This window comes from Nycticebus coucang, chromosome 2, assembly GCF_027406575.1.
Source record: "Nycticebus coucang isolate mNycCou1 chromosome 2, mNycCou1.pri, whole genome shotgun sequence".
Taxonomy (NCBI): Eukaryota; Metazoa; Chordata; class Mammalia; order Primates; family Lorisidae; genus Nycticebus; species Nycticebus coucang.
In genome coordinates this window covers 184,726,702-184,741,135 of record NC_069781.1, presented here as the reverse complement: position 1 = coordinate 184,741,135, position 14,434 = coordinate 184,726,702, and the positions used below count along the sequence as shown (strand labels likewise).

General features: G+C 49.2%; 1 protein-coding gene across 2 annotated transcripts in view; it reads right to left on the bottom strand.

The window, feature by feature from the left end:
• The window catches only part of DEF8 (differentially expressed in FDCP 8 homolog), a 31,369-nt gene that overhangs the window by 548 nt on the left and 16,387 nt on the right, over positions 1-14,434 (bottom strand). Inside the window, exons 7-12 of one of the 2 annotated variants that reach the window (XM_053556142.1) lie at positions 13,910-14,037; positions 13,641-13,754; positions 12,141-12,221; positions 11,474-11,614; positions 11,233-11,342; positions 4,279-8,585 (exon numbers count right to left, since the gene is read on the bottom strand). In XM_053556142.1, coding sequence (XP_053412117.1) covers positions 8,483-8,585; positions 11,233-11,342; positions 11,474-11,614; positions 12,141-12,221; positions 13,641-13,754; positions 13,910-14,037 — 677 coding nt within the window. In that variant the 3' untranslated portion in view covers positions 4,279-8,482. Of the gene's footprint in view, positions 1-4,278; positions 8,586-11,232; positions 11,343-11,473; positions 11,615-12,140; positions 12,222-13,640; positions 13,755-13,909; positions 14,038-14,434 lie in introns of those variants that run through there. The other variant, XM_053556149.1, reaches the window with a different exon arrangement.

The window sequence follows — 14,434 nt, the reverse complement described above, 5'->3', positions numbered from 1 at the left end:
AGCTCACAGTAACTTCCAGCTCCTGGGCTTAGGCGATCTCTTGCCTCAGCCTCCCAGGTAGCTGGGACCACAGGCGCCCACCACAATGCCCAGCTATTTTTTGTTGCAGTTTGGCCAGGGCCGGGTTTGAACCCACCACCCTCAGTTTGTAGGGCTGGCGCCCTACCCACTGAGCACAGGCACTGCCCCAAGCCTGGTTATTTTTTTTGTTGTTGTTATTGTTGATTAGCAGGCCCGGCTGGTTGGAACCCACCAGCCCTGGAGTAAGCAGCTGGCGCCCAGCCAGGTTTTTTTGTTTTTTATTAAGTCATATATTCATAGATCATGAATACGTTTATGCCTTTGTGGGATTCAATGTGTTGATTATTTGTACAAATTGGAGTGTTTACATCCTACTAATTAACATAGCTTTCACCTCATTTACTTAATCACAGTGTTAAGATATTTGTTTTCTATACTTAATAGATTTGACTTGTACCCTTGCAATATGCTCCATTAAGTGCAGTCCCACCATTAACCTCCCTCTATCAAACCACTCCCCTTCCTTCCCATCCCCCACCCCTTCCCTCCTTCATCCTGGGCTATAGTTGTGATTCATCTTTCATATGAAAGTGTGAGTGATTATAAATTGGTTTCATAGTAGTACTGAGTACACTGGATTTTTTTTTTTCCATTCCTGAGATACTTTACTAAGAAGAGTATTTTCTAGCTCCATCCATGTAAACATAAAAGAGGTAAAGTCTCCATCTTTTTAGTGCTGCATAGTATTCCATGGTATACATATACCATAATTTATTAATACATTCATGTATCTATAAGCACTTGGGCTTCTTCATGATTTGGCAATTATGAATTGAGCTGCAATGAACAATCTGCTGCAAATATCTTTGTTGCCAAGTGATTTTTGGTCTTTTGGATATATACCTAGTAGAGGAATGGGAGAATACTTTATGAGGAGGAAACCCCGGGCAATTGAAGCAATATCAAAAATACATTACTGGGATCTGATCAAACTAAAATCTTCTGCACTGCCAAGAACACAGTAAGTAAAGCAAGTAGACAACCCTCAGAATGGGAGAGGATTTTTGCAGGTTATATTTCTGACAAAGGTCTAATAACCAGAAACCACAGAGAACTCTAACTTACTAATAAGAAAAGAACAAGTGGTCCCCTTTCATTGTGAGCAAGAGACATGAACAGAAGCTTCTCTGAAGAAGACAGGCACACAGACTCTCACACAGCACAGACAGAACCTCACTGCTTATCACTAGCATTTTCCTTACTCTGGTCACATAGAACACAACAGCTGCACCTACCCCCAGAGCACTGCACTGCTGCCCACCCTTGCCTGGCAAGTTCACCTCAATCATTCCTTTCCTTCTCCATTCTCTTCTCTTGGTCTTCTACTTCCTTTTCCTTCTTATCTCAAATCACCCTCTAACATGCCATATGCTCACTTATTGTCTGGCTCATCCTTATACAACAAGAAATGTCTGAAAAGCAGGGACAGTGTAGGAAGTGAATCGAATGAAAGGTGAGCACACAAAAACTCCACAACATAAGCTTTCCTTGGGGATTGATGACTGTTAGGGTTCACTACAAAGCAAAGTGCTACCACCTCCCCTAACTTGGCATGTCCCCTCAGCCCACCAACCATTAAGCCCTCAAAGGAAGAAAGCCCCTGAGACAAAGCCTGTACCTGTCTTTTTCACCATATTCCCTAGTAGTAGATTGCCAACAGATTATTTGTCTAATAAGTGAGATAAGGATGAATGACTCCATCTAGGAAGGGACTCAAAGATCACCCAACTTCCTCCCTTCATAAAGATATGGGGTCCACCACTGTTAAAGACTCAGGACTTCCTTGAGCTATATTAGGCTGTATACACTTAGCATATGACTGACTTTTCACACGTGTTAACCAGAACAGTCCTCTGCAACGCGGAGATGCCACATAACCGCAAGTAAAACTCTTTCACTGACATTGCTAAAAACAAAACTATACTGCAGTTTCCCAAATGAATGGCGATGGGGGAGTTCATTTCTTTTTTTTGTAGAGACAGAGTTTTACTTTATTGCCCTCGGTAGAGTGCCATGGCATCACACAGCTCACAGCAACCTCCAACTCCTGGGCTTAGGCGATTCTCCTGCCTCAACCTCCCGAGTAGCTGTAGTTGGGACTACAGGCGCCCGCCACAACGCCCGTCTATTTTTTTGTTGCAGTTTGGCCGGGGCTGGGTTTGAACCCGCCACCCTCGGCATATGGGGCCGGCGCCCTCCTCACTGAGCCACAGGCGCCGCCCTGGGAGTTCATTTCTAAAGACAGGACATAAACTTATGGAATCCTTATTCCTATTTTACTACTGTCTGAAAACCATGATGCTTTTCTAGAAGCAAAATTCAAAAATTCCGCATTAGTGGCTAAACACTCATAGCAGAGTAGAGCACCCGCCACAAACACCGAAGCTGGCGGGTTTGAGCCCGGCTCGGGCCTGCTAAAAAACAACTGTAACCAAAAAATAGCCGGGTGTCGTGGCGGGCACCTATAGTCCCAGCTACTTTGGAGACTGAGACAAGAGAATCGCTTAAACCCAAGAGTTTGAGTTTGCTGTGAGCTGTGATGCCACGGTACTACTGAGGGGGACATAGCAAGACTCTGTCTCAAAAAAAAAATCTGCATTAGTGCATTACAAAAAAATGCAATGTGACCGCTGCCCACTGGGATGTATCAATTCAAAAATAAAACAACCTTAAAACATGGAACATTCCTTACCTTTCTTCTTCTATAAAATAGAGTTATACCAATACCTACTTACAGGACTGGTTAAAGACTAAAATGTGATGATCTCTGTAAAGCCCTTAGCGCATAAGCCTGCGAGTTGTATTAGCGGCTATTCGAGTGGTTGAGTTGGGCTCAACGAACATTCGTTCAATAAAGAAAAGTTCATAAAACTCTTCTATAAGTCTGTTGCTGTATCTGTTGGCGGAGCAACTCTGTTAAGGTACATAAGGCCGCGGCGCTTTACCGCCAGGTCCAGGAGATTGGCCCTCCCAGTTTAACCAACACGGTGGTTCCAGTTTGGTTGGCTGTGGGGCGAGAGCCCAGAGCCGAAGTGGCTCTTTGGAGAGGGCAGGACGTTGGAGTACCCTGCTCAGTGTCCCGAAGGCAACGGACAGTGCGCCGGGTATCTGAGAGCCGCGCCGATCAGCGCAGGTGGATGGCGTCACCAGCGCTTTCCCCGCTCACTCGCCGGGCGGTGCCAAAGCCTTCACGCTGATGCCAGTCGTGCCTACGTCCTATGGACTCCTGGGCCATCGCCACAACACGGCAATCCGACCAGTCACAGCTCGACTGCCGGCCACTGCCACCAACCGGTGAGACATCTCCTACCTGCAACCTCACGCCACTAGGGTGGCTCACACGCGCAACAGCCGACACGTCTTACGGCGCCACACCTGCGCATGTCCGGCGCCAGCTCAGGGAGGCCGCACGCGTGCGCAGTACAGCCAGGGCGCCGTCCGGGGACCTCGCTTAGGTGTCCTCTTTTCCGCCTGACTAATCCTGAATGCCGCCTTTCTCTGCCGGACAGCTAAGTGCAGAACCCTAGCAGCCAATTCCGGCTACCACCAGCTTTTAGACTTCTCCAAAAACATTCACTTCTGGGGTCCGCCATGGTAAGCGGCTCACAAAAGTGGGCTCTGCGGCTGTCACGGGTGTGCCTAGTTGATCCTCAGCCGGTATCCACGGTTGGGCCGGTGTACGTCGTAAACAAAGGTTTTGATTTGGTATACGTTATGCCGTGTTGTTCCCCTACACGGGTTGTACTTTGGTTGGTTAATTGGTGGTTCACTGGAAACACAGAAACCCACACCACTTTTGATGTGTGTGCTGCTCTGCTTTCCAGGAATTTGGACTTTGACACCATCGAGGTCCACATGGCCTTCCTTGCGTCAAGAGCGAACCAGCCTGTTTCTGGGCAATGGTATTGGGCAGGCCTGGGGTGACGCTCCATCCCACCCCACGTCTGTAGGGGCTTCAGCCTGCACCTCTCCGCCGCCTCATTTTTCTCTTTCCCGAGTTTTGCAAAGGAGCATAGAGTAGCCTTTTTGCACCTGAAACTGCCGTGCTTTTATGACATTTTCGAGGCAGAAATGTCTGGGGGAAATCCCCTAAATGTAGCCGTCACTCCTAGTACCAAAAGGGAACGGAAAGCAATTACTCTTGACATGAAATTAGAAGTGTTAAGACAGGCCGGGCGCAGCTAGCACTCCGGGAGGCCGAGGCGGGTGGATTGCTTGAGCACACGAGTTTGAGACCAGCCTGAGCAAAAGCCCCCGTTTCTACTAAAATAGAACAACTGAGACAAGTGTATCACTTGAGCCCAAGAGTTGGATTTGCTGTGAGCTATGACGCTACGGCACTCTACCCAGGGAGACAGCTTGAGACTATCTCAAAAAAAAAAAAAAAAAGTATTGCCATGGCACTCTACCGGGGGGCAACATAATGAGACTCTGTCTCAAAAAAGAAAAGTTTCTAGAGCAATCGATGCAATGAACAGCACTCAGAGCAACTATCTTAGCTCATTTTTCAGTTTATGTAACCAAAAGTAAATCAGAAGCACCATGAAAAAAATGCTTATTGGGCAGCGCCTGTGGCTCAGTGAGTAGGGCGCCAGCCCCAAATACCAAGGGTGGAGGGTTCGAACCTGGCCCTGGCCAAACTGCAACAAAAAATAGCCAGGTATTGTGGCAGGCGCCTGTAATACCAGCTACTTGGGAGGCTGAGGCAAGAGAATCGCCTAAGCCCAGGAGTTGGAAGTTGCTGTGAGCTGTGACACCACGGCACTCTACCAAGGGTGATAAAGTGAGACTCTGTCTCTAAAAAAAAAAAATACATACAAGAATAGCCAAGAAAGGGTGGTGCCTGTGGCTCAGTGAGTAGGGTGCTGGCCCTATGTACTGAGAGTGGTGAGTTCAAACCCAACCCCGGCCAAACTGCAACAATAAAAAAATTAAAAAAAAAGAACAGCCAAGAAAATACTTCTTAAGAAATGAAAATTTGAACTTGGCGCCTGTAGCTCAAGCAGCTAAGGCGCCAGCCACATACACCAGAGCTGGCAGGTTTGAATCCAGCCCAGGCCTGCCAAACAACAACGACAACTATAACCAAAAAATAGCCGGACGTTGTGGCGGGCACCTGTAGTCCCAGCTACTTGGGAGGCTAAGGCAAGAGAATCACTTAAGTCCAGGAGTTGGAGGTTGCTGTGAGCTGTGATGCCACAGCAGTCTACCCAGGGTGACAGCTTAAGGCTCTGTCTAAAAACAAATAAATAATAAAAAATGAAAATTTGCAAAGGGGAGACTAGCCCCTCCAGACATTAAAACATACCATAAAAGCTTCTGTAATTAAAGCAATGTAGTAGTCAGATCTATGAGGCAGAATAAAATAGACCCGTGGAATAGAATAAAAGTCCAGAAATAGATGCAGATAGACTTTTTTATTAATGGTGCAGGACAACTGGTTAACAATCTAGAAAAACATAAAATTAGATCCATATTTCACAGCCTGCATAAGAATAAACTCCAAGGCCGGGCATGGTGACTCACGCCTGTAATCCTAGCAACCTGGGAAGCTGAGGTGGGTGTATTGCCTGAGCTCACAGGTTCGAGACCAGCCTGAGCCAGAGTGAGACCTCATCTCTAAAAATAGCCAGGTGTTGTGGCGGGCACCTATAGTCCCAGCTACTCAGTGGGGTGAGAGAGGGTCTGAGGCAAGAGGATCACTTTAGCCCAGGAGTTTGAGGTTGCTGTGAGCTATGATGCTACGGTAATCTACTGAGGGTAACAAAATGAGACTGTCTAAAAAAGAAAAGAAAGAATAAAGGGATTAGGAATCTAAATGTAAAAATGAAAGCATGCAAGTCCTGCAAAAACACTTATGCCAATGCCTCTTTAACCTGGGTGTAGAAAGGACTTACAGGACTCAAATTACGGATGAAATACAAGAAAATATTAATCAACATGACCATATAAAAACATAAACAAAACTCTACAAAGGAAAGAAAACTCCACAAAATCAAAAATGAATTCACAAACTGAAAGAAAATATTTGCAATATATTTCACAGATATAATATATATATATATAATATCCCTGATATGTGAAGAACTCTTGAAGAAAAAATACCAAAAATCCAATAGAAAAACGGGCAAAAGACATAATCATAAATAAAAAAGACCCTGAAACATGAAAATAAGTTCAACCTCAGCTCCACTGGCCACACACACTGAGGCTGGCGGGTTTGAACCCAGCTCGGGCCAGCTAACAATGACAACTGCAACAAAAAATAGCCAGGCGTTGTGGCAGGCACCTGTAGTTCCAGCTACTTGGGAGGATGAGGCAAGAGAATCGCTTAAGCCCAAGAGTTTGAGGTTGCTGTAAGCTATGATGTTATGGCACTCTACTGAAGGTGACATAGTGAGGCTCTGTCTCATAAAAAAAAAAAAAAGAACTCTCAGCTTTGTCTCCAATTTACCACACACACCAGAGTCTAGAGGACACAAATTTAATGAGACAGTGATAGCAGCATTGTTACAACTGGGCATCCCTCAGGCCAGCCTGGTCCCAGGCAAAACACCACCCTTCCATGTGCTCTTCTGTAAGAGCTGGCTATGCCAACCAGTCCTCTCTGTTGTGCTGTGGGCTTGTAGAAACACCCACATATGATTCTGTTTAAAGACTTTATCGTCCACAGGGGCAGGTGAGGAAGAGATGTTGAGAAGGTTAAAAAGGGTGCAACCCTTTGTCCAACAAATGCCTGCATGCTCTATGGACACAGTGACATGTACATGGAGTGTTAGGCTGATCACACAAGAGATTCAGGAATAGCCACTATTTATGACAGAAATGTGATGCAGTTGTGACAAATGTGCAGATTTAAGGATGTAGGAAAAGGGCATTTGGCCTTTACCCACCCTTCACCCCAAAGAAGAGAAAGCAGGAGAGGGACCTGCCATTGACCTGATTTCACAGCTCTCTCTTTAGAGGGTTCAGCTCCCTTCTCCCCATCCCACCCTGAGGCAGGTCCACACCAGTACCCTACCTCTCATGCAGGGAAACTGACACAGGACAGACAGAGCTGTGCCTACAGCCCCATGTGGAGGAAAACACCACCATCCCTTTCCTGATGGCACAGAGGGAGGAGCAAAGAGGAGGCAATACTGTTTTGTCCACCCCTCAGTGAGCCATTGGGCCAGGCTGCCCTTTCTCCTGACCAAGGCATCTCTTGGGCTTCCCAGTTATCCCAGCAGCTACAGTACCCACCCTCTGCCCACATGTGCCAACCATATGCACACAGTCCAGGGAGAAGAGGAAGGCAGAAGCAAGTAGCCCCTGCTTCCCAGGGGTGAAAGATCAGGAAGCTGTGTCCTGAAACATTCTCTCCTACAGCCCCTCTCAACTGCAGGATCTATAAAGTGCAAACACAGAGGTCCAGTATGCCCTTCCCCCATGAAGAGCTATAAGGCTTGTCTGCTGTCAAGGGCCCTTTGTCACATGGACGAGGGGCCTCCCACACCCACTCCCTAATCTTTCCAGATGGGCTCTAGGCTCATGCCCAGGCTCCCTTAAGCAAATACTCGCAGTTCTTGACCTCAGGACCACAAACAAGAGGTTGCTGGCCGGTCATCTCCAAGCCAGCCAGAGCCCTCTACAGGCAGCAGGATGGCACTCCTCAGAGGCAAATTTGGTCCCAAGAAATGGCACGCAGGTCAATTATAACCTACCCTGGACCTGCCCTGAAGTGCTGTCCCTGTTCCAGTCCTGGAGGCTGGGACATCCTCCCCAGGCTGGGCCCCCAGCCTTCCAGTTTGAAGAACCAGAATAGGGTAGGCTGGGCCATGGTCCCCTTCCCTCCCTGTTGTACAGAAAAAAGTTAACCCCGCTAGATTGACAGCCTAGGGAGGACTCAGAAGAACTTCAGGAGGCCAGGACAGGGGCAAGTCCACCAGAGAGGCTTCCCTAGAGATGATTGGCTAGAGGCCAGAACCCAAACCATCCTCTGCAGGCAGAGCTGAGATACACAAGGAGTTGTTAGGTCCTGGGGACCTCTGCTCTAAAGCTCTCCGGAGACTTGACAAGTTTCCAGGGTGACTGGGACAGGGTCCATGGCATCATGGTCCAGCCCAGAAAACTTGGCCCAGGGGAGTGGAGGGCTCTGTGCCATGGGGGAGGTAATTAGTCCTCCCTCTCTCCACAGAGTGCTGCAGTGGGGGAAGAGGACCCCTCATGGCAGCACCCCAGGTAACAGCCAGGTGTGGCCACCCCAAGTCCCACCAAACACCTGAGGGATGATGGTCCTGCTCACTACCCCCGGCCCCACAGGGGTGGAGAGGACCAGGGGCTGCACCCCAGGGGTCTCCAGAGCAGGACAAACAACTCTGGCAATGTCAGTGGAGTTGGTGCAGGCCGTCCTCCCTCAGCCTTAGGCGTCCACACCTGGGCCAGACTCCTGGAAGAGTGACTGTTTCCGCAGGCTGAGCCGGGCACATTTGGGGCAGGTAGTGGAGTTGTCATAATAGCAGTCCCTGGGGGTGGGAGCAATTTGGAGCATTCTACCACAGAGTCTTCACAAGCTTCCTAAGTCAGCCCACATTACCCTCCATAGGTGGGGAAACTGAGATTCAGAGATGTCACCAGAGGGCAGAAGCAGGGTCTGTGCCTAGAAGCGACTGACCATGAGATGCGTCAATGGTGAGCACCTACCTGGGATACAAACATGGGCCTTCCTCAGGGTCCCCATGGTACCCAACACCCCTGACAGCACAAGTGCCAAGTCACACAGCTAAAGGGGCTAACCCAGGTGGTCACCCGTAGGTTCTGAGCTCTTAGTTACTACCACCACCTGGTTCTTTTTTTAGACATATAGTCTCACTTTGTCACCCTTAGTAGAGTACCGTTGCATCACAGCTCACAGCAACCTCCAGCTCTTGGGCTTAGGTGATTCTCTCGCCTCAGCCTCCGGAGTAACTGGGACTACAAGCACCTGCCACAATGCCCGGCTATTTTTTTGTTATTGTTGTTGCTGTTTGGCTGGGGTTCGAACCCGCCACCCTCAGTATATGGGGCCAGCGCCCTACTCATTGAGCCACAAGCGCCACCCACCACCTGTTGTTGTTTTTTGTTTGTTTGTTTTACCACCTGGTCTTATCACCCCTGGCCTCCACCCATGGCTCCCAAACTGTGCAACAAGTTCCATAGACTAGTTTAAATTTTGAAAGAAGGCCAGGGGAGCAGCGGCTCATGCCTGTAATCCTAGCACTGTGGGAGGTCAAGGTGGGTGGATTACCTGAGCTCATGAGTTTGAGACTAGATTGAGCAAGAGCAAGACACTGTCTCTACAAATAGAAAAACTAGCTGGGCGCTGTGGCAGGCGCCTATAGTCCTAGCAATATGGGAGGCTGAGACAAGAGGATCGCTTATGCCCAAGAGTTTGGGGTTGCTGTGATGCCATGGCACTCTACCAAGGGTGACATAGTGAGACTCTGTCTCAAAAAAAAAAAATAATAATAATAATGACAACTGCAACAACAAAAAAATAGCCGGGCATTGTGGCAGGTGCCTGTAGTCCCAGCTGAGGCAAGAGAATCACTTAAGCCCAAGAATTGGAGGTTGCTATGAGCTGTAACGCCACAGCACTCTACCCAGGGAGACAGCTTGAGACTCTATTTCAAAAAAATAAAATGAGGGCGGCACCTGTGGCTCAGTGAGTAGGGCGCCGGCCCCATATACTGAGCGTGGCGGGTTCAAACCCGGCCCCAGCCAAACTGCAACAAAAAAATAGCTGGGCGTTGTGGCAGGCGCCTGTAGTCCCAACTACTTGGGAGACTGAGGCAAAAGAATTGCCTAAGCCCAGGAGCTGGAGGTTGCTGGGTGATAAAGTGAGACTCTGTCTCTAAAAAAAAAAAAAAAGAAAGAAAGAAAGAAATGAAATGTAAAGTGGCTCAGCACCTGTAGCTGTTAGGGTGCTGGCCACATATACCAGAGCTGGCAGGTTCGAACCTGGCCAGGGCTTCCTAAACAACAATGACAACTGCAACAAAGAAATAGCCAGATGTTGTGGCGGGCGCCTGTAGTCCCAGATACTTGGGAGGCTGAGGCAAGAGAATCACTAAAGCCCAAGAGTTTGAAGTTGCTATGAGCTGTGACACCATAGCACTCTACCTAGGGCGACATAGTGAGACTCTGTCTTTAAAATATATATATATATATATATTTGTATATGTATATATATATATAAAGTAAATTATCAAAGATACTAGCTCAAGGGCATTCAGTTTCGATGTTAGTTTTTGCAACAGCTCCCTCTGTGACGTCATAGCCTCGCAGAGCTAGTATTTCAGCAGTTGCTTTGCCACGTATGTCCCAGTCCTGGCAAAGGCCAGGCAAAAATCAGTGGACAGAAATGGTGGTAGTGGTTTCCCATCTGACTCAAGGTTTGAGAAGGTGCAGGCCAAGGAGGTGAATACATAAGTAAGTAATTGTGCTTATTGAAAAATGAAATTAAAGGGCAGCACCTGTGGCTCAGTGAGTAGGACACCAGCCCCATATACAGAGGGTGGTAGGTTCGAACCCAGCCCCGGCCAAACTGCAACAAAAATATAGCAGGGCGTTGTGGCAGGAGCCTGTAGTCCCAGCTACTTGGGAGGCTGAGGCAAGAGAATCGCCTAAGCCCAAGAGCTGGAGGTTGCTGTGAGCTGTGACACCACAGCACTCTACCAAGGGCAACAAAATGAGACTCTGTCTCAAAAAAACAAAAAAAAGAAAAGAAAAATGAATAAAGCCAGGCATTGTGGCAGGTATCTAGAGGCCTGGCTACTCAGGAGGGTGAGGCAAGAGGATTGGTCCAACCCAGGAGTTTAAGTTTGCTGTGAACTATGACATTGCAGCACTCTACCTAGGGTGGAAGAGTAAGACTGTGTCTCAAAAAACAAGAAATTAAAATATTTTTCTTCTGCTGGGTGTGGTGGCTCGTGCTGGGTGTGTAATCCAGCACTCTGGGATGCAGAAGTTTGAGGTTGCTGTGAGCTCTGACACCACGGTACTCTACCCAGGATGACAGAGTAAGACTATCTCAAAAGAAAAAAAAAAAAAAAGAGCAGCAAAGATGCAAATGTCTATCTCCCCACCCTCTTTCTCTCTCTCTAACACTCCCTCAGGACCCGCCATACTCACCTGTGGAAGACAGCTGAACAGTCAGTGCACACAGATGTGTGGCTGTCAAATGGAAAGAGCACGTCGCCCTCCCTGCAGAGCTCACACACGAAGCCTTTGGCCTGGCATCGCTGAAGGGGACAGTGTGGGGGTTGGGGTGGGCAGATTAGTGCTAACTCCAGAGGGCACTGTGCTGGGGCAGAGGAAGAGTGCCTGTGCCCCTCTGGAGCAGACCCCAGCCCAGAGCAGTGAAGAGGCCCACCTCACAGTCCAGCTTGATATGCTTGGCAAATAGCGTGTGGATCTCAGTGAGGGAGCAGCCCAGCCGGCCCAAGCGCACATCCAGGAGGTCTTGGACTGAGTACATCTCATCGTTCTCCACAAAGTGCTGCCGGTCCTGAAGCTGCCAAGTGCCCACAACCATGACCCAGGCACCAGGGAAGGACCCAGAACCACCCAGTACCAAGAAAGTGCTAAGCTTCAGATGGTGTCTGTGTCTGGCCCCCAGGAACAGAATGCAGGAGCCCAAGGGAGCCATTGGGAAAAGATGGGACATGGGGCCCTCCCCATGCACACTGTGCCCCTTACACCCCACACCTCTCCCTGGTTTGTCTGGTCTATGGTGTTACCATGCTGACATGCTACTTGTGTCCCTGCTCTGCCTGAGAAGGCTCAGTTGGGTTCACCACTGCACCTATGTGCAGAAAGACTGCAGCAACAGCTCTTCTGATCTCAGAGCTTCCCAAATTAAAATAATGAGAACACTTCCGTGGGTAGAATATGTTTGCTTTGTTCCTTGGGAGAGAGTTTTGGGAGACCCTTTGCTAAAGGCCCTAGATACACAAGCTGTCAGGCTATCTGAACACCCGGTGACCTGTCACTGGCTCTCTGCTTCTCCCACCTGGGGCCAGTCCTTCTGGCAGTCTAACCTGCAGCAGCAGACGTGCCTCCATGGCCTCCTTGCAAGTGATGAAGTATGGCTTCATGAGCAGGATGTCCTGGCGCAGTTTCTGAGGACAAGGGGTATGGGTGGGCCTCCTCACCACAATACAGGGCCAGCATGGTGCCCATGTCTGCATGGCTGAGGGGTGCCCCTGCTCACAGGGTGTCACCTTACCCTCTGAGGACAGTGCCCTCAAGTTCAAATCATAGCTTCTGGGCTAAACTAGACCTTGAGGTTCATTTGTCACTACCTACAGAACCCTCTACTCACCTTACCTCAGCCCCACAGGCATGAAATTCTACCTGTCCAGGGATCACAGCCTCAGGAACAGCATGGGGCCACATCTGACATAGAGACAAACTTCCAGAAAAATCCCAGTTGCCTTGTGAGCCCTTGGCCTCAGCATCTCAACTTGTTGCCTCGGTCTCCTCCCCTTTCACCACTTCTGTGAGATGGTGCCACCTCCCCCCTGAAGGGCAGCACCCTCTGTCCTGAGTCCCAACCCCTCCTCCCCTCATGTCTGGTGAAGAGAAGGGGCCTCAGATAGCTACTGAGATCTAGAATATCTGAACTGAGATGGTATGATGGTCTGAACTGAGATCACTGTAAGTGTAGAATAAACATTGGAATTGAAAGATGTGGCCAAAGGAAATGTAAAATATCTCAGTAGGCTGGGCACTGTAGTTCACACCTCTAATCCCAGCATTCTGGGAGGCTAAGGCAGGTGGATCACTTGAGCTCAGGAGTTTCAGACCAGCCTGAGCAAGAGCCAGACCCTGTCTCTACTAAAAATAGAAAAACTAGCCAAGCATGGTGGCAGGTGCCTGCAGTCCTAGCTACTTGGGAGGCTGAAGCAGAAGGATCACTTGAGACAAAGAGTTTGAGGTTGCTGTGAGTATTAAAGCTTCTATGATGATTCCACGGCACTCTACCCAGGACATCAGAATGAGATCTGTCTCAAAAATTAAACTAAATTAAAAAAAAAATTTTTTTTGTTTCAAGACAGAGTTTCACTTTGTCAACCTTGGTAGAGTACCATGGTGTCTTAGCTCACAGCAGCCTCAAACTCTTGGGCTCAAGAGATCTTCCTGCCTCAGCTTCCCCAGTAGCGAGGACTACAGGTCCCCACCATAATGCCTACCTAGTTTTTCTATTTTTACTAGAGATGGGATCACACTCCTGTTCAGTCTGGTCTCAAACTCGTGAGCTCAAGGGATCTTCCTTCCACCTAAGCCTCCCAAAGTGCTAGGATTACAGGTATGAACCACTGAACCTGCCTGCTTTTTACTGTCTTAATGTCACTAGTAGAAAATTTAAAACCATCTCTCTACTTAGCATCAGATTGCTGTCAGACATGGCTTCAACATCTTCAATCTAGAAGACAGCTGAGGAGTCCTGCTGAGCCGAACCAAGTGCCTCCCTCCTCTGCTCCGAGCCTCCCACAGCCCCACAGCACCCAGCCACAGACCTCTGGCCCCAGCCTCACCCGGATCTCTACTAGCTCCTCCACATAGTTGAACAGCAGAGGGTTGATCTCCCGCAGCCTGAGCACTGGTCGAGACACCATCAGTGCCAGGTAGCGCATGCTGCAGCGTGACACCTGTAGGACACGGCAATGGCACCTCCAGCACTGCAGCTGGCAGCTCATGTCCTCCCCATAGGCCTGTGGAGCTGGTCACCCCCCAAGGCATGTCCACCCATGCTGCCATCTGCTCTCCCTCCCCAGGGCCAACCACCTGCTTTTCAACCCCCCACCTTGCGAGGCTCAAAGTCCCAGTTATGCACAACTCGTGCAGGGATGACAGCCAGGTCGTTCCAGTGGCAGTGGCTGCAGTAGTACTGGCCGGTGTAGTCACATTGCCTCGCCTCACTGGGCACACCACCTGCAGGGGTGTGGCCATTACAAAGTCAGAGTAGCCATTGGGTCCCACCCCCCACAGCTTTCACACACAGCCTTAGTCCATCCTCACTTGGATCAAAGCCCTCAGGGAAAGAGCCCACTGAGACAAGAGTCCCACCCTTGGCTTGGCGCCTGTAGCTCAAGCGGCTAGAGCGCCAGCCACATACACCAGAGCTGGCGGGTTCAAATCCAGCCCGGGCCTGCCAAACAACAATGACAACTACAACCAAAAAATAGCCAGGCGCTGTGGCAGGTGCCTGTAGTCCCAGCTACTGGGGAGGCTGAGGCAAAAGAATCGCTTAAGCCCAAGAGTTGGAAGTTGCTGTGAGCTGTGACGCCAGAGCACTCTACCCAGGGCAACAGTTTGAGACTCTGTTTCA